Source organism: Castor canadensis, chromosome 4, assembly GCF_047511655.1.
Source record: "Castor canadensis chromosome 4, mCasCan1.hap1v2, whole genome shotgun sequence".
NCBI classification, from domain to species: Eukaryota; Metazoa; Chordata; class Mammalia; order Rodentia; family Castoridae; genus Castor; species Castor canadensis.
In genome coordinates this window covers 114,278,715-114,299,308 of record NC_133389.1, presented here as the reverse complement: position 1 = coordinate 114,299,308, position 20,594 = coordinate 114,278,715, and the positions used below count along the sequence as shown (strand labels likewise).

Genomic DNA, 20,594 nt, shown 5'->3' with positions numbered 1-20,594 from the left:
TAAGGTTAATTTAGTTATCTTCCAAGTATGAGAGGGAAGTTATACTTGAATTTTATCTTTTAGTAGCAAACTATCCATTTTTTAGATGGCTGTTTTCTTGTAAAATGTTCCAAGTGGTTCTGAATCAGTGAAGTCCAAGTAACTACATTACTTTCTAATTGTTAACAAGAGTACACATATTTTGTGTGGCCTTATGTCTGTCTTTCTCTCTCTCTCTCCCTCGCTCTCTCTCTCCTTCCCTCCATCCCTCTGTCCTTCTCTTCTTCCCTATCTCCCTTCCTCTTTCTTTCCTCCCCCCTCTAATCTGGAAAGATACAACCTTCACTTGTGAGTTTCATCATGGTCAAAATTAGAATCACTAGTCCATGGGCATGATAGGTACAGCAGAGGGGATGAAAGAAGAGGTCCAGAGATGCCCTCTGCCCTTTACCTCCATTGCTGCCATCTCTTGAGTGTGGAGTGTACAAATGTCTTACTCTACTCCTTAAATCTCTGCCTGTCCTCTGCTCAACAGTAAGCATTAATCCCCATTCCCTTCCTAACTAAGCATAGGAGAAAACAAGGCTCAACCTCATTATAATGTCAAAGGCAGAGACTGGAGATGAATCTACCAAATCCTAGACCCAGGAAAAGATTTGTCAGCAACTGGTTTACCCCACACCCTTCATCTGTCTGTTAGGAATAAGGGCAATCTCTCCCTTAACTGTGTTTGTGCCCCTTAAATAGTCTATCCACCCATATGGCATGTTTATATCACATTAAGGTCACATCATTAGCTGAGTCTTTGCAGGGAGTCTTATGATGCCATATATACATTAGGCACAGCATAAACTCATGTCACTCTAATATCTGCCATCATATCGTGAAGTTTTCTAAGAAGCTTGTGATTCAGGAAAGAAAATTTTGCAATGTTGCTGATTCAAAACAGATACATCTTTACTGGAATGTAAATTGCCGCTTTTCCTCCAGACATTTGGACATATTCAGATACCCACTGTGATGCAGACTGGCTGCCAAATAACGGATTTTGCTATCTGTTGGCAAATGAAAGTGGTTCCTGGAATGAGGCACATATGAAATGCAAAACCTTCAGTGGTGACCTAATCAGCATTCATTCCTTAGCTGATGTGGAGGTGGTTGTCACAAAACTCCATAGTGGGGGTAAGTATTTAAAAATATCTTCTCTTAGATGTTTAAGACATTTAGAAATATCCCTATTTTCAGACTCTTAGTGGGAATAAGGAGTTTACAATCTGTTCTACAGATCAGGATTGTTTGTGGCAATGACATTGTTCTATAGCCTGCACTGTCCAGTACAGTTGCTACCAGCCACATAAGGCTTTTGAGCTCTTGAAATGTAGCTAGAGCAACTGAGGGACCAAATTATTACTTTTATTTCATTTTAATTTCTTTACATTTGAGTTTAAATAGCTATAATACGCCCAGTGGCTACTACAACTCTTGGTCAAATAATCTTCTTCCCATAAGCTAAATTCTATTTAAGTTCCTCCAAAAACTTAAGTGAAAGCTAATGACTGGTAAACAAAAATATACTAATCTGCCTATATTATACTCTCTTTCTAGGATTCTGTAGTAATTACAGCTAACACTAGTTACCTGTTCTGTGCCAGCCAGCACAGTGCTAATTGTTTTCTTGTGAAGGCAGAGGGGTTGTTCCAAGGCATCAGTGGACAATATTTCTATTCTAATTAGAATATCTGTGATTGTATTTATAGAATTTCATTAACCCCACAAAGCAAAGTTTGTCTGCAGCAGATGTCAGGAACACGCAGTTTACAGATCCTGGTATGGCTGTTCTTCCTGGTATTCTACTTGCATAAGTGCTATGAAAAATCTTCATTAAGCTAGGCTGGTGTTCATAATCCTAGTACTAAGAAAAGCTGAGGCAGGAGGATCTCTTGAGTGCAAGGCTAGCCTGGGCTACCTAAGGAGACTCTGTCTTTAAAACAACAACAAAAAAAAAACAGTCAAACAAAGAAGGCTTCATTTCCCAATCTGCCTGCTTCATCAAGTATTTCAATAGGCTAATTAAGAATACCATAAAGTTTCTTAAAACCCCAGTATGTAAAAATCAATAACAATGTATATATTGAAGAATGTTACTGAGTAAAACCAAACAAATAAAACATTTTTCTTTTAGATGTCAAAGAAGAGATATGGACAGGCCTTAGGAATGTAGATAAACCAACTTTGTTTCAGTGGTCAGATGATACTGAAGTTACTCTAACATACTGGGATGAGAATGAACCAAATGTTCCCTACAATAAGACTCCCAACTGTGTTTCCTATTTAGGAAAGGTAAGAAGCCTCCTGTGGTTTATTTATAGTCTTATTTAATACCTAATAAAAATACTAAGATTACTTTGGTTAAATTATTTGTGGGTAAATTGAGAAAGAAAATAAAAGGTAAGAGCCCTGTAGGCTGCCACTCAGATAGCTACTGGAAAAAAAAGAAAGGTAAAGAACAATTACTAAGAACACATTTCCTGTCTGAGAACACCTACTCTGAAACATACAGAGAGTCTCTTTAGAACTCAGATTCCTATGCTAGACTGGTTCTAATACCCTCCTTTCTCTAAGGAGCAGAGCCTCGGTCTCTACCTAGTAATTGGCAAGTAGCAACAGTTTAAAAAGTCCTATCTTTTCATGTTCAGATTAAGTTTTATAGTAGTCCAACTTTGAGGATAAAGTGAAAATACTTTTTCTTGTATTTCAATTTTAAATAAATATTTTAATAATTTTTTCAATATTTTAATTTTTAAAACAGCACCAAATTCGTTCAGAAAAAAAATATTACTCCTGTAATTTGCCTGAATGTTTTGTGAACATACTTAGTTAGGTTAAGAGCCCCCAATAGGTTCATATGTACCTTTGTGTTACTTTCCTGTGAATAGTTGTCTCTTATTGATTCTAAGGGCAACCATGTCACCCAGACATCTAGAGAGACTTCAGTGGAAACAATAAATGGGATGTGTGTTCAGAAGTGTTTCATAGTAAAAATGTATTTAGAAAGGTGTCACATTTGGTGCTCTTAAAAGGATAGTTAAGATATCTTTAGAAAAGCATCAAAAATGGAAGCAAGGTCCCATCAAAAGAGAACTGAAGGCATACCTAGACAGAATTCCAGTGTTCAAAATTACCCTTATCACAGTATATTTATTGAAATTTAATTTAAAAAAAGTAAAGTGACTTGGTTAAGAAAAATTAATTTTAAATAGCATATCAGATAACTTTGAAGTCTAGGCTAGAGTTGAAAGAAACTTTTGACTCTAGTATTCTCAGAGAGCAGCCCTTATAACCACCACATGTGAGGAAACTGAGACAGGAAGGTTAGTTGTATCTCAAAGTTCTTAACCATGTCATGAAGAAAAAGACTAGAATCCTGTGGGATGCAGTTTTCTCTCTTCAGTTTCTCAACTAGGTATTCTTTGGTGGCTTTATTGTTATAATTACAAGAAAATAGAATCATCCACACTGTAACCTATAGGTGATAGGGAGATAACAGGCTGTGAACTGCATATCTCTTTTTAAAAAGCTAGGTCAATGGAAAGTCCAATCATGTGAAGAGAAACTCAAATATGTATGTAAGAAAAAGGGAGAAAAAATGAATGATGCAAGGTCTGATAAGATGTGTCCTCCAGATGAGGTATGTAAAATCCCTTTGTGATTTGTGTGTGTGTGTGTGTGTGTGTGTGTGTGTGTGTGTGTGTGTGTGGTACTGGGGTTTGAACTCAGTTCCTTATGCTTGCCAGGGAGGTTCTCTACCACTTGAGCCACTCCATCAGCCCCCTTTGTGAATTTTCATAAGCAGAATTGCACCTTCTTGGTTAGAGGTAGCAGTTGAGACTTAAAACAATTCAGACTTGGAAAAGAAAAGAAATTATTAGCTTCTCTTCATTTACATTAGAGTAAGCCATAAAGGAATAATACCATATTGGTGTTCTTATAGAAGCAAAGAGACTTAGCTACTTAGGAATTTCTATAAAAATATTATTTCTACCCTCAATGCGGATATCTTTATTTCCTCTAATAATATTATTACTGTTCAAAAATAATTGAATTAACAACCATTATACTCTTATAGTGATCTATGCTGTAAGGGTAAAGAGAACTATGTCACACCTGTCTGACCCAGGTCCATAGTCTTGTAGAAGTTACCTATGACAGTGTATCCCACACCCATCACATGTATGAACGCACTGGCTATGTCCTCATTTTCCACAAGTTGTAAAATGTTATCAATGTAGCAGAAGCCTGCTTATCAGAGCGTGGCATCATTAAGTCTGGGAAACAGTATAATGACATTTCGCCTCTGACTTAGGACTGGAAGAGACATGGAGAAACCTGTTACAAGATTTATGAGAATGAGGTCCCTTTTGGAATGAACTGCAACCTGACTATCACTAGCAGGTACAACCATCAGGAAACACATACTAGTAAACTTCTAACTCTTGGGTTCTTTTACTAAACAGTCTTCATCTTTAAATTAGTTTATTGATTATGAAACATTGGCAGTTTGGTTCATCTTTTTTAGATTTGAGCAAGAATACCTGAATGATATGATGAAAAAGTATGATAAATCTCTTAGAAAATACTTCTGGACTGGCCTGAGAGATGTAGATTCCCGTGGAGAGTATAGTTGGGCAACTGTTGGTGGAATAAAGCAAGCTGTAACCTTTTCCAACTGGAATTTTCTTGAGCCAGGTGAGTGAGCCTTTAAAGTAGAACAGTGACTATTGAAGCACAGCATTCCTCCCAAATATGTCCTTCACCTACTTTTAAAATGTGTGGGAATTGATGATTTTTAAGACTGGAGTCTTTGAGACCATAAATAGAAGCAATGTCTCTGTCTTCCCTATTAAATCCTTGAGAATAATCCAATGAAAGAAAGTTAGGAGACTCATTTTTCCAAAATCACTGTCTAACCCCACAGAGCTAGAACCACCAGTACAAGTCTCAAACAGAATCTAGAAGCTTCATTGTGAAACACTTTGTTTTCATCTCTATGCTTCTTATCTTCATTTTCCAAAATCGAATGTTTATTTCTGTTATTTTCAGTAAGAATTAAAAAGGCAAGATATTGTGCAATCAGTTATTCTGAAAGTTAGTTTATCTTTCTCCAAACCAGCCTGAAGCATTGGTCATAATTTGCCATAGAATCAAAAGATTTGACATGGGGCCTCAGAAGTCCATCCTGAGTTTAGAGTTGAGAAAACAGCAGCTGAGAAAGGTGGTTTACTTGGAAAATTCATCTGGTTATTGAATTAGTAAAAACCACCTCTCCTGACTTTTTGGAGGATTTTAGTTTTGAATAAGATAGCAATTATAAAGCATTCTACTTTTCTCCCTTCAAATTTATATTTTCTTAAGTTGGTGTAAATGTGATCATGAAGACCATTTTTATAACATGGAAATTGGAACGTGTGAGCTTATAATTGAACACAATATTTGAAATAATGATTTCCCACAAAATTTGTGACACATGGTCATGACCATCAATTTGAGTGGTTATTAATAATAACAAAATCATCTTTTTACTTACAGAAGTAGATGGAGTATATAGTTGCTAATCCTGGTTAAATTCCACTTAAATTAGATATATTCTAACAGATAAAACATAGATTTCTTAGAGCCAGATATGGTGATGACACCTATAATTCCAGAACTCAGGAGGCTGAGGCAGGAGGATGGCAAATTAGAAGCCAAGTTGCAATACATAGCAAGCCTGTCTCAAAAAATTTTTTTCTTTAATGGTTACTCAACCATCTTAGAATGTGAATGTCACATTCTTCATGGATTCTCAGTGGCTGGAGAGGTACACAGGAAATAGCTAGCACAGCTCTTCCCATGGTTCTGTAGTCAGAAAGACTGCCATTAAGCTCTTTGCCATTACAACTCCCAGCCTTAGCCAACTTGGTCTATCATAAGCAAGCCATGGATAGGCAGTCTGAACAAGGAAAAATAGCACACCAATCCAGGGTGATATGGTACTACTTTTCTCTGTTCCTAGTTCCTCTTGCTGCCAGTATAAACATAAGGCATGCGACCATACAGCTTCTCTGATTGGAGGGATAGAAGTTATCCTCATTACTTTTCCAATGTATGTGACTCTTCTTCTATTCTGCCCACTTCAAGCAGTGTGATATAACAAGAAAGAGAGCATAGCATGGTCTTTTTCAGAAAAAAATCAGATTCAAATCCTAACTTCACATCTCACTAACTATGAGCATGGTTTTCAAGCAAAGTCATCTAGGCTTTGCTTGAAAAATGGATCTGATAATACAAATTACCTTCTAATGTTGTTAGGAACAAATAAAATTGTGACTATCATAACATAAATAGTAAAAAAATGCATGTTTCCACATGTCTTGTACCATTTTTATACCAGACCTTCCTTTGGATCTGTGTCTGGGAAGGTTTTGTCTTGAAGCTTACTAAATTGCTTAAACACTGCTCAGAGTTGTTAGGCTACTTTGAACCAGCATAGTGATTTGGGGTGCCCTGGAAGGAGACTGATTGAGTTTAAATCCAGGGTCAACAGCTTGAACAAGCCCCTTAGTCTTCACTGTATCTCAGTTATGACAAAAAAAAAATCCACCCTATCAGTTTATTGTAAGGGATTGACTTAATCCCTTTAGAATAGTGTTTTGCAGATAGTAAATAATTCTTTACAATAGCCTATCATCATTATTATTCTTAATAACACATTTCCTCCCCACCTTGTCTCTAAGCATAGAAACAAACACCAGAAAATATTTGAACTTTAACATAAAGTTTTAATTTTTAATTAAACTTTCCTATTCAACCCCAGCATCTCCAGGCGGGTGCGTGGCTATGTCTACTGGAAAGTTTCTTGGCAGGTGGGAAGTGAAGGACTGCAGAAGTTTCAGAGCACTTTCAATTTGCAAGAAAATAATTGGACCCCTGGAGCCTGAGGAAGCATCCCCTAAGCCTGATGACCCCTGTCCTGCAGGCTGGCATAGTTTCCCCTCCAGTCTTTCTTGTTACAAGGTAAAGTAACATTCTCATTCAGTCTCACGATAGAGTTATCTTTCTACTATCTTAGTTCATGTGCTTGTACAAATTATGCTCCTCTCTGTGGACATAGGTAACTTAACAGAAGTGTTTGGGAACACAGAGTCCTTGGCAAGGCATCAAAGATCTGTAGTGTCAGACAGCTCAGTCCTTATACCCTGCCCATGTCCTACCTGAAAGAGCAGAAACAGAGCCAGATTGGGCTCTTTCCTAGGGTTCTCTCCCTCTGGGAAGTTGAGTGAGCTGCATGCCATGCTGACACTATGCTTAGAATTCCATAAATTTCTAATTATTATTGTCAAGTTAAAATTTCTGTCACTTCTTAAGTAAAAAAATAAATAAATAAATTTGGATCTGTATCAGTCATCTGGTCTCATAAAGAACCATTAGATACTACCCCAAAACTTAGTGGTAGTAACAACATTTAGTCTCACATTCACAGATCTTTGGCTCAGTTAGAGTTTGATCTAATATGAATGGTTGATTCTGCTTCCAGTTGCAGGTGAGCTGTGCTGGACTCCAGGCGATGACCTGTGGTCTGTTGCTCTTTACTCTAGGGCTCAGGCTAAGAGGCAGTAGCTGTCAGGAACTTGTTTTTTTTTCTTTTTTTCTTTATTGTTTTATTATTCATATGTGCATACAAGGCTTGGGTCATTTCTCCTCCATGACCCCACCCCCTCCCTTACCACCCACTCCGCCCCCTCCCTCTCACCCCCACCCCGTCAATACCCGGCAGAAACTCTTTTGCCCTTATTTCTAATTTTGTTGAAGAGAGAGTATAAGCAATAATAGGAAGGAACAAGTGTTTTTGCTGGTTGAGATAAGGATAGCTATACAGGGAGTTGACTCACCTTAATTTCCTGTGCGTGTGTGTTACCTTCTAGGTTAATTCTTTTTGATCTAACCATTTCTGTAGTTCCTGGTCCCCTTTTCCTATTGGCCTCAGTTGCTTTTAAGGTATCTGCTTTAGAGGAACTTGTTTTTTTTCATGGTATATTCCAAAAAGACAAATCCACCCACATAAGCACATTTCAGGCCCCTGCGCGCCTTTACCTCCACTAACATTCCATCAGTCACATGTCACATGTCCAAATGCTGTGTACAGAGAAGTATGTGCCAGACACCAGGAGGCTAAGTAAGAATTTGTGATTTTATTACAGGGAACTAAAGAACAGGACCAATAATCAGCCTATATGGTCCTGTCTTCTCTTCCCATTCCTCCCCTTTCTTCTTCTTTGAAATAACTGTGGTTCCTTTGACCTAAGCTTACCTAGCATAAACCAAAGAAGTAGTCCAAGATGGAAAGTTTTGATTCTCTTCCTCTGTCAATGTTCATACACCAGCATAGTTTGCTCTTTGATTCTTCTTCATCTGAAATAGGCCTGTTCTAGTGTAGATCTCAGTGTCTCATGTTCAAAATTGTATTGTTGGTACATTTCTTACAAAAGTCTACTTCTAGAGCATTCATATGTATACTTTACTGACTTGACTACTGGTTCATTTTAACTTTCAAGGAGTGCATGAAGTCATAGTATCTTGTTGGAGCAGTTCCCCAGTATGGCTGAGAAAGGCCATCCCACTGACGGGTGGTCAGCACCTGTGCAGCCCACCTGTTGATTCTGAGAAGGACATGTGTCTTAGTATATTTACCTATGTCTTCATTACTCCTCTAAGAATCAATTTCAAGGGCCCACATATTTAACTATAATTTACTTTAAAACTATTCATTTTTTAATATTATGCCAAAAAACAAATGAACATTATATTCTGTTAAGATATTCCATATAGAAAGAATTGTGAGAAAGAGGAACTGGGAAGAAGCTGAAAGATTCTGCCAAGCACTCGGAGCACACCTGCCTAGCTTCAGTCATATAGATGAAATAAAGGAATTTCTTCACTTATTGAAGGAACAGTTCAGGTAATACTTCTTAGAATGACAACTTCTGTGCTACCTTTGATATCTTCTAGATATGCAAATTGACATGTTTAATCATCTAAGAAGCCACTTAGTGCTTAGCAGTCATGTAGTATCAAGAATTCTTCTGTACAAGATGCTATGAGATATTTGAAGATGAGGGTGACATAGGCCCTGCCCAAAAACAGGGTTAAAAAAAAGTATAGCAAAAAATCTAGAACTTAGATGAGGAAGACTCAGAGGAGGAAGGAAGTGTTACTGGTATATCAGGGAAATGTCAGGAAGAAGGCTGATTCTAGAAAGGTAGATAGTACTTTGAAAGGTAAGATAGGATAAGCAAAGATATTAGAACAGGATGTACAGTTATGGTCAAGGAGAAATGGATAAGGGGAAGGAGGAGAAGAAAGAGTAAGAGGGAGTGGATTTGACCAATATGTATTACAAGCATGTATGGAAATATCACAATGAAACCCCTTAGTATAATTAATATACATTAATTTAGAAAAAGAAGAAATGAATCATACAATTAGGCTAGAAAATGGGATTTGGACCTCTTGTTGTGTTTATTTTTTGTGGTGCTGGGGATTGAACCCACAGCCTTGTGCATGCTAGGCTCTGCCACTTGTGCTATGCTCACAGTTCTAGAAAATGGAATTTGGATATGAGTTTGGAATATCTTTGCCTATCAAGGAAAGAGTCTGATGTTCAGAAAATAGCAACAAACAAATAAGCAAGTTAATTAGCCCCAGTTAACTTCATTTATGAAGAGATTAGTTGATATAAACACACACATACAAACACACATACAAGACTGGGGGTGTGGCTCAATAATAGAGTGTTTTGTTAGCATGGATTTCATTTGCATCCCCAAACAAAACAAATTAAAAAAAAAAAAACATAAACTTGCACTCAGACGGGACTCAGAAGGGAATGGGTATGGGGTTTGTAGGTAGATGTAGGGCAAACTATTAGAAAAACTATCAGCAACCGCCCTGGTGGAAACCTACATGGAGGAAGAGAAGTAGGAATGGGAAAATCCCAAAGTGATCAAAGCTAGCTAGACTGGAGATGTGACTCAAGTGATAGAGCTGCCTGCTTTGCAAGTGGGAAGCCCTGAGTTTAAACCCCAGTCCCACCAAACAAATAAACAAACAAACAAAACTCCAGAGTGGTCAAAGCTGTATCAGTCATTGTGATTTTAATGTTAGGATGGAAGGAGTCTTCCTAGCCAGTTTTCCTGATGTTAAGGACAATACAGAAAACATGGATCTTAGGAGCTTCAACTCCACAAAATTATTTTTCTTTTCCCTCACTTATCTGAACTAAAAAGACTCAAGGGTATATTTTTTAAAAGATTCAGTGTATACTAGGATTAATTAACATAGTGAAACATACGTGAATATTTTCCCAATCATTTTGAATCTTAACAAAAGCCTCAGAGAAGACAGCAAAAAATGAAACAGCTTACCAAAACAAAGAAAATCTAACTATCCTTCTTTGGAACATTAAATGTAGAAGACATTTAAAGACTAATATCTTCAGAGTTTTGAGGTGGAAAATGTTTACAGTGTATTATTTTTAGTACCCAGTAAATTCTTTGGTAAAGAGATTGAGGGCTGGAGGTATGGCTTGAGCTATAGAGTGCCTGCCTCTTAAGCATGAAGCCTTCAATTCAAGCCCTAGTACCAGAAAAAAAAATTAATCGATATAAACCACCTACATTCTTGCTGGCAGTGGCTCAAGTGGAAGAATGCCTGCTTAGCAAGTGTGAGGCCCTGAGTTCAAACCCCAATGCCACAAAAAAAAAAAAAAAAAAAAAAAGAACCATCTTTTTCCTTTCTGTAAAAAAAATTTCAACCATAAATTTTAGCTGAAAGATGAATAAAAAAAATAAGAATACACGAATAGGTAGTTTATTAAAAAGATTAAGAGCAAGAATATAACACAAAAACATAGCCCCAAGTCTAAATAATTATGATTAAAAACAGAATGATATAATTATAAACAGAATGAAATGATTCTTAACTTTGAAAGAGAAACATAATACTTTTTTAAGAAAACCATGTTTACATGTTCATAAATAAAAACTGGAATGTAGAAAGTTAAAACAGTTGTAAGAAAAATGAAAATAAAATAAATTCCTCACTTTTTCTGGAAATCATGTTTTAGAAACACAAAATATATAAACTTTTAAAACTTAAGTTAATGAGTACATCTTTCTACTAAATATGTGATAGAAGAAGGGGAAAGGCCCATATAGATGATTATAAAGAAAGTAGAAACAAAGGATGAAACCCAACATAAAGTTGGCAAAGGACCCAATTTATCCATTACTAGTTTTGATCAATTATCAGTGTTAAGTCCAAATCTACAAATATATTCAGTAATGAAGTCCAATTTTGTGTTGTTGAAAGAGACTTAAAACAAATCTTGCCATAAATTAGTACCTATCCAGCCCAAAGAGTATGATGTTCTTTTCCTGGAATAAAGATGACACAAAATGTCACAAAATTTCACTTCAATAAAAATCAGTCTCTTTAAAAATTAAAGCAACTGACAACATGTTTTTATTACAATATACATCTTCAACTTGCCATAGTCCCTTGCAGTGTCTATGTCAATTGATTATATTATGGACTTGTCCCACATTAGCTCAAATAGCAAATGAGTTAATAAATTAAATATCTTGTGATTGTCTTAATAGATGCTGAAAACTCATCTGGTAAAATCCATTGTTTATTTCTAGCTTAAATGAATCATATATTTAATATATTTAATGAATAGGATCAATATATAAATTCTTATTAAGTTAAAAATGGAGTAGCTCAAATCAATAGCCATATCATAATTAATCATGAAGCATTATTAAATGCATTTCCACAAAAATCAGAAAAGGTTAACAATCCCTATTATCAGTACTATTGTTGATCTTTTTTTTTGAAATTTGTACTTTTTGCATTAAGATAAAAAAATACTATTTGTATAAATGTTTATAATATATTAAGTGAAGAGAAAGGAAGATTTTAAAATAAAAAACACTTTCATTAAAAACTAGGCTGCAAAAATATATCAGAAAAAGGCAAGGTTGTTACCTCTGGGAGCTAATATTTTTGAGCTATTTTTAAAATGTTTTTTTTTAAATCACATTTTCCAGATATGATTTATCATAGCCACTATTATATTTTTCTCATTTAAAAAAGTAGTTTCACCATAGTCTGCTGGGAACCTGATGTAAGATACAATTCCTGTGTTCCATTAGTATGCATGCATTAAGCATCTACTGTAGAATTTCGGGTATTCTAGACTTCATCGCCTTACACCAGAAATCCAGTGTACAAATTTTCATTGCATACAGTTTGGATATACTCACTCACAGGAATTGTGTTGTTGCTGTTTCGGTGTTTTGAGAAGATTGTTAGCTATTGCCTCACAAACTTGAGAGTAGACTATAATGAAATTCAGTCCAAATGCAGTCTTTACTACAAAGTCATTCATTGAAGCAGGCACAAAACATTTTATGTGACCTACTTTATAAGCCTGACAACACCCATCCCAGCAATCTGTCCTTTTAAGTGTTCTGAGTGCATAGCAAGTTAACTTGAAGCAGATGCGACAAGGTACCAGAGGCAGAATTTTGTTCCCATTATGGTTGACATCAGGCCACAACAATCACCTGACTCAGTGACTGAACATGGGACCAGTTAGGAATCAAACCATAGGCACCTTTTCTAAAGACACAGAATTTTGGTCTCACAAACCCTTATACCCTTATGAGAGTGTCTCTAAATATTTTAGCTAATCCCCATATCTTCAGTAATTTAAATTTCACTAATAAGAGCCCATTTCTAACATCATGCTGATTAACAAGCTTCTAATTTCACTGGTATAAACCCATTTCTGACATTCAGTAAAGACTAATAAAGCCTCCAGGTGTACCTTTGAATCACAAAAGTCCTTGTGGTGACCTTTTAAAAATACAATGCTAATCCTCCCTGAAGTGTGGATTTTGAGCAAGGAAACCTAATGAGCCCAAGATCTCAAGCTTGACACATACAATATTACACTGTTAAAGTAAGTCACTTTCAGTAAAATACTGACAGAACAAACAAACTCTAGATTCCAAGCAAGGAGTTAGTAGCTAATTAGAACAGGCAGCCATAGATAAGTACTAAGCAATAATGTTACAGATATTTGTAGGAATCAAATTAATGGAAAACATTGTAATAGCATGTATGATAGAACCATTAAACACATCTATACACAGAATGAATTACATTAGGAAACAGCTAACGTGAAAGAAAGGTAATTACTTCTCTTAATTTGTTTATTTTTTTTCACACTTGTTGAGCACCTTCCATTAAAAAATTGATAAAAGTTCATATATAAAGTTTGGAAAATATAAAAAGGGTAATGAAAAAAATTAACATCACCTCAAATCCTGGTTATACTTAACATTTAGTAAAAACTTTCCCATTTTCTTCCATTCCTATACATATAGATTTTATAAAATTTTTTGTTCACAGGACAAAATGTTTTCATTTTCTCTGATCACAAAAGTAATTCTTACTAATGACTGACAGAGTGATTCAAGTCGTAGGGCGCCTGCCTAGCAATTGTGAGGCCCTAAGTTCAAACCCCAGTATCTCCCCCACAAAAGAAGTAATGCATATCGAATTTCAAAAACAGAGATGCAGAGAGAAAAAGCAAATCTCCATAATCCCTTCAATCACAGGAACCGTGTTCTATCTGTACTCTCATCCCAACAGCCAGCATAATGCCATATTACACAGACTGTATACTCTGCTTAGTGAATGCCCCATTAACAAAGAAACCATTTACCTACACTGTACTTAGAAGGAGAACATATTTCAAAACTGAAATTGTAACCATAACTTAAAGGAAAGGAACGAGACAGACCCAATTATATTAGAAAATATAAAGTTTACTCCTTGAATGCCTTAGTTTTTATTGCAGGAATTGACCCTTCTCAGCAAGAAGTCCATTAGCCACCCAAATTCTATATTGCATGCCAGGGAGTTAAGTCAGATTACTGCTATACTTCTCAGAATCTATGTCCCACATCTCTACTTGTATTTCAATGAAAAGGATTCATGGTACACCAAGTCATTAAGACTCTTAAGATCTGCTGAGTGCCAGTGGCTCATGCCTGTGATCCTGGCTACTCAGGAAGCAGAGATCAGGAGGATCGAGGGTGAAAGCCAGCCTGGACAAATAGTTCACAAGACCCTATCTCGAAAAAAACAATCCCAAAAATGGGCTGGTGGAGTGACTCAAGGTGTAGGCCTGAGTTCAAGCCTCAGTACTGCAAAAAAAAAAAGACTGTAAGATCTTTGCAACTCTTAATGGCAGCTTAACAGGGAAAGCCATTGTAGAGCAAAAATAGTCCTAGTATTTAGAGAAGAAAGCTTTGTTTGTAGTGTCATTGCTGCTGTGTACACTACCTCCTTTGAATAGCTTGAATGGACTTAGATATAAATCTATGCTTTGCAGACTAAAAGTCCTCATCAAATAGTATTTATTGGGGGTTATGGCTGATACATTGTTTTCCTTAGCAACCAGATGCAGCAGGAAATTGGATTGAGAAAAAGAATTTTAACACATTTATACTTATTAACCTTTTATGCAATATCTCTTCAACCTAATAGCCTTAAAACTATATACTTAATGTTTGGAGTAGAAGAAAACTAGAAAGAGAAAGAGATGTTTTCGTTTGATCACCATTTATGACAAGATACACATTTCCCCCTCCAGTTATACAGGTGTGTGGTGATTAATATGGTTTCCAATTTATTCTTCCTTTTATCTGGCTACAACTAAAGCTGGTCAAACTCAAAATAAGTTATAATTCAGGAAGTATTTTGCACCTCTGATCACACACACACAGTAGCTACTCCTTTCTGTATTTTTGATATACTGATGGATCTCTTGAAATGAAGCTGAGAACTAAAGTTCTGGGTTGAAATGAAGTTTAATCTCAGAAAGCAGTAGACACTGCAGATATTTTGGACAATTGGGCAAATTCTTTTCCCTAGGAGACTATCCTCTGAGACTTAGCAAAGGAGCCAGAAATGAGCTTGAGGGCAGAGAAGTTTCTCCGTGGGAGGGGGAGCATTGGCTGATAGGAGACTGGGTGAGAGCAGAGAAACCTAGAAAGTTTGGGGCCCAGCCTCTACAAAGGCTGCTCGAATGCAGGTGATGGATACCCTTTGATCATCTTCCCAGTTGTACTGTTGATTGTATAAGGAAGGTAAAATATTTAATGATTACATTAGGGAAAAACAAAACTTTCTACTAATTCCCCAGGCCAAATAAAATACACAAAGATTTGGGAGAAAAGAAGTTTTATTGCCAAGTAAGTATGAGGAAGGAAATTTAATCTCCTCTTTATTTTAACCATCTGGCTTTAATTATGCTGTATATGGCAATTATTGAGACCCTGTGGTTTAGAAACCCAATACTCATACAGTATGATACATTCAGAAGCCTGCAAGAGAGCTCTGATTAGGTGAAGCAACAAATTGCAAATTCTGCTTTCTAGCTACTAAATTTAAACTGGACTTAACTTCTGAAGCCCAGAAATTAGTGATCTTTCTCTGTGAAAGAAAACGATACATGAAATAGTGAAAAACAAAAAGGGACAGTCCTCATATTCCATTGCAGTAATTTTTTTGTTGTTGCTGATATTGGAGTTTGAACTTAGGGCCTGTGCTTGCTAGCAAATACCTCCAGCAGTCCATTGCAATAAGTTGAAAAAGGTGAGATTGAAAAGATGAATAAGTATGGATTAATTTTAAACTGTCAGAGAATGTTGAACAAAGAAAAGTGATAAAGGAAAGCAATTATTTTATTAAAAAGTAAGAAATTCATTTAAAACTAAATTTGCTCTAGGCTTTGATTCACTATAAACTCTTATAAAACACTGCATTGATTATATTTCCCAGTAGTCTCATATATGTTCCATATATTATACTGAACTTGATAGTACAGATAGGATTTTACCTCTTCTTTAATATGTATCATATTTATATTATACTTGTGTATATATACATATGATGTATATATATCCATATGTACATATATGTATGTACTGACCCATGTGTCATTGATACCATGTGCCAACAGAAAGTTAAATTACATGAAATATAATTGAGCTACTTATTAAAGCCTAAAAAGTATAAATTTTAAGGTCTATTTCAAGTAGAGTTGGAGATGGAAATTTTTTTCAGTTATTTAACTTTTATTTATACTGTATATATTTTCCTGTCTAGCATATCAGTTTTATTTGAGAAGAAGGGATCACATGGATGTTTTCCTGCATCCATGTTTGTGTACATATTCTTGCTTGGATGTCTATTCTTTTTTCCTTTGGGCCAATCTGAGCACTGGCACATGGTAATCTCTCAGATTTTGGCTAGAAAGAAATGTTAGCCATACTTTGAAGACTATCCTCCCAACCTCATGTCATTTCCTATAGTCCACAATGACCACTTCTTTCTCTGAACAGTGTATTTGGTAGCTCTCATAAGTGATCTTACATATTTTCCTTGTTAATACATATCTTGTCTCACTGACTGTGATATTAGGTCTCGTGCTTACCTGTATCCTCATTGCACCTAGCTCAATGCAGTGGCCATACACGTATAATACTTATGAGTATTAAGTATAGTCACTTAAGTATTACATCATATTTCTTTGGTATATTTCTTTGCTACTTAGAAAATACTTGAGTATTTGCTTACCTTAAACTTAATGGGCAATAAGAATTTAATTATTTTTAAATTTTATTTAATGAAAATTCAGCCAAATAGTTTGCATTTTGAAGAAAAAAATATGGTAGTGTTATTAGACAAACACTTTAAAAATTTCATCATTGTACTTGACTCCATCTAAAAATATTATCTAATATGTAGCACTGTAGTAAAAGCTTGGAATAATCACATTATTTTTCCTCTTAAAGTTTAAAGCAGAATAGTTTTTTTTCTTTTTATACAAAAAAAATCCCTTAAAAATTAGTTTTTAAAAGTATGTTTTTTCTGTAGCTTCTCTATGCCAAGGCCTCAGTTTCATTTCAAAAGATTTCTTTATATAGCTTGAAGCTGTACTTTTCAGTTAGTGACAAGAGCTTCTGAATAAATTTACATGGCTAAATCACTTCAAACATGTGAGTGCTAAATATTTTTACCAAGTGCTGTCCTTAAATTTTAATAATGCCTCTTTTTTACATAGTGACCAGCGTTGGCTGTGGATAGGTTTGAATAAAAGGAGCCCAGATTTACAAGGGTCCTGGCAATGGAGTGATCGTACACCTGTAAGTTAAAACTTAATTATTGGGGAGATATGGAAGGCAAGTTTGAATAGCAAGTAAGTTGATTATTAAATAATGAATCCACACCCAAAATTCATATGGAGCCACAAAAGACCTTGAATAGCCAAAGCAGTATTGAGTAAAAAGGACAAAGCTGAAGGAGTCATTCATGGAACTTCAAAATATGTATTACAAAGCTATTGAATCCAAAATATCAGGGTATTACCATAGAAACAGACACATAAACCAATGGAAAAGAATAGGAAGCCCAGAAAGAAACTCACATATTTATAGCCAAATAATTTTTGACAAAAATGGTAAGAACACACAATGAGGAAGGATAATGCCTTTAATAAACAGTACTGGGAAAACTGGATACCCACATGCAGAATAATGAAATTAGATCCTTATCTCACACCATATAAAAAATCAACTCAAAGTGGATTAAAGACTTAAACATAAAACCTCAAACTATGAAACTACTAGAAGATGGCATAGAGGGAAAGTTTTGTGATAGAGGTCTGGGCAGTAATTTCTTAGATATGACTACAAAAGCACAAACAACAAAAGCAAAAATAGACAAATGGGATTACATCAAACTATAAAGTTTCTGTACATCAAAGAAAACAATCAACAAAGAGACAGTCTCTAGTGGCTTACACGTGTAATTCTAGCTACTCAAGAGGCAGAGATCTGGAGGATCATGGTTCGAAGCCAGCCCAGGCAAATAGTTCACAAGACCCTATTTCAAAAAACCCTTCATGAAAAAGGGCTGGTGGAGTGGCTCAAGTTTTAAACCCTGAGTTCAAACCCTAGTACTGAAAAAAAAAGAACAAATGGTTAATATCGAAAATTTGCAAGAAACTGAAGCAATTCAGCAACAAGAGAACAAATAAATCTGTTAAAATGGGCAAATGGCCTGAATAGACATTTCTCAAAAGAAAATATTCAGGTGCCCCAGAGATACATGAAATCATTCCCAAGATCATTAATCATCAGGGAAATACAAATCAATATCACAATTAGATATCATCTCACATCTGTTAAAATGTCTGTTGACAAAAAGACAAAAGATAAAAAGTTTCAGCAAGGGTGTGAAGAAACTGTTGTGGAAACGTCAATGTAGCCTTTATAGAAAACAGTGTGGACATTGCTCAAAATATTAAACATAGAACTACCATATGATTCAGCAATCCCGCTACTGGAAGTATAGTCAAAGGAAATAAAATCAGTATTTGAAGGAATACCTGTGCTCCCATGTTTGTTTATGGTAGCATTATTCACGATAACCAACATAGAGAATTAACCTAAGTGTCCATCAGCAGATGAATGGATAAAAGAACTGTGGTGCATATATATATACAATGGAATGCTATTCAACCACTAGCAACAATATGGGTGAACTTGAGGTGTGAGTATTAATTAAAATAGGCCAGGCACAGAAAGACAAATACTGCCTGATTTCATTCACATGTAGACTCTAAAAATGTTGATCCCAAGCCAGCTGCTAGTGGCTCACACCTGTGATCCTACTTGGGAAGCTGAGATTGGGAGAATCATGGTTTGAGACCAGCCTGGGCAAATAGTTCATGAGACCCTATCTCCAAAATCACTAGAACAAAATGGACTGAAGATGTGGCTCAAGTGGTAAAGCGCCTGCTTTGCATTGCAAAGCATTGAGTTCAAACACCAGCGCTCCAAAAACAAAACAGGAAGCAAAAAACCCAAAGCAAAACAAAAAACCATATGTGTAGTTTCGCTTTCTGTAGTCCAAAAAGATAAAACACAGGTCATCTTTGGGTACTACAAATGACTTTTTTCCCAAGCTTTTCTTTGTATTGCTTTTTATTGTTTTTTTCATAATGAAAAGCTTTTATTTTTATTATCTAAAAACATGAGCTATGTAAAAAATAAAGGATCTTTCTTCAAAGAAATAATTTGCTTGGGGAAACCTAAAAAATTCCTTACATATTATTTCAAATGCTTGTATTATCCTAAAGAGAGGTTTTACATAACACTTATAGGTGTAAATTTTTCACATATTCAATATTTGTACCATCATTGCATCAATTCCTTTTGTATTCTTTCTTAATGCAGGATTCCTGGCTTTTATTTTCAAGTTGGAGTGAATCTAATTAGTTGATCAAATGACCAGCATTGCAACACATGCAAAGGGGGGGAAAAAAAGGCTCTTTAGCAAGCTGTTGGTTCTCTGACTCCAACAGTGAACTTAATACACCATTAACCTCCACTTCTGAAACTGTGGCTTCCCTTGTTTGGAAATTTATGACATTTTCTAAGTCCTCTCATGATTTAGCATCCCGATTTAAAAAAAAAAGGGAAAATTTTTTTTCTGAGGCAGATGAACATGCTTGACTTATTAAAGCAGCTTAAAATTACATCTAAATTGCAAATATTTATACATCAGTCTTAAATTCTCAAGGCTCGCTTATCTTCCCAGGTGTCTACTATTATCATGGAAAATGAATTTCAGCAGGATTATGACATCAGAGACTGTGCTGCTGTCAAGGTCAGTACAGAACTGGAAAATCTGCACTAAAAACATTAGGGCAAGGTGGCTCACACCTATAATCCCAGGTATTCAGGAGGTGGAAAGCAGGAGGATCACAGTTTGAGGCCAGCCTGGGCAAAAATTTAGCAAGACCTCCCTCTCAACAAAACAAAACTTGTCATCCCAGCTACGTGGATGGCCATAAGTAGGAGGAATGTAGTTCAGGCCAGGACCGAGGCAAAAACGTCAGACCCTATCTGAAAGATAACCTAAAAGTTAAGAGTAAAAAAAAAAAGACTAGAGACATGGCTCAAGTGGCAGAGCATTTGCTTGCAAGACCCTGAGGCCAAACTCCAGAACCACCAAATCATCATCATCACCATCATCCCAGGGGCTGAGGTTGTACCTCAGTGGTAAAGTGCATGCTTTGGGTTGAGGCCCTGGGTTCAATCCCCAGTACCACAAAAAAAAAAAAAAAAATCTGGCATTGTGTGCAAGTCAGGCAGCACATCCATGGGGTGATTTTTGTGTGTGGAGCATGATGTTGGGTACAGTGTAAGAACAGGAGATAAGTACATCCTGAAGCAGCCTAACTTGTACTTAATTTGAGAAAATAAAATTCATATTCAAGAAAGACAGCTTTATCATTAATATGCAGTAACAAGTTTTAAATGAGTGGGCTTATAAGGGCTAATACAACTCAGAATAGGAAATGATCTCTGTGACCTATTTCCAGAAAGAGAGGTGGAACTTGAACTGGGTCTCTAAGGATAAACAAAATTTGT

General features: G+C 35.8%; 1 protein-coding gene across 2 annotated transcripts in view; it reads left to right on the top strand.

Moving 5' to 3' along the window:
- Positions 1 to 20,594, top strand: part of Ly75 (lymphocyte antigen 75) — an 88,826-nt gene that overhangs the window by 27,881 nt on the left and 40,351 nt on the right. For both annotated transcript variants that reach the window (XM_074070917.1, XM_020181747.2), the window contains exons 7-15: positions 970 to 1,161; positions 2,162 to 2,319; positions 3,557 to 3,667; positions 4,343 to 4,431; positions 4,556 to 4,725; positions 6,833 to 7,032; positions 8,832 to 8,974; positions 17,219 to 17,300; positions 19,759 to 19,827. In XM_074070917.1, coding sequence (XP_073927018.1) covers positions 970 to 1,161; positions 2,162 to 2,319; positions 3,557 to 3,667; positions 4,343 to 4,431; positions 4,556 to 4,725; positions 6,833 to 7,032; positions 8,832 to 8,974; positions 17,219 to 17,300; positions 19,759 to 19,827 — 1,214 coding nt within the window. The remainder of the gene's footprint in view (positions 1 to 969; positions 1,162 to 2,161; positions 2,320 to 3,556; positions 3,668 to 4,342; positions 4,432 to 4,555; positions 4,726 to 6,832; positions 7,033 to 8,831; positions 8,975 to 17,218; positions 17,301 to 19,758; positions 19,828 to 20,594) is intronic.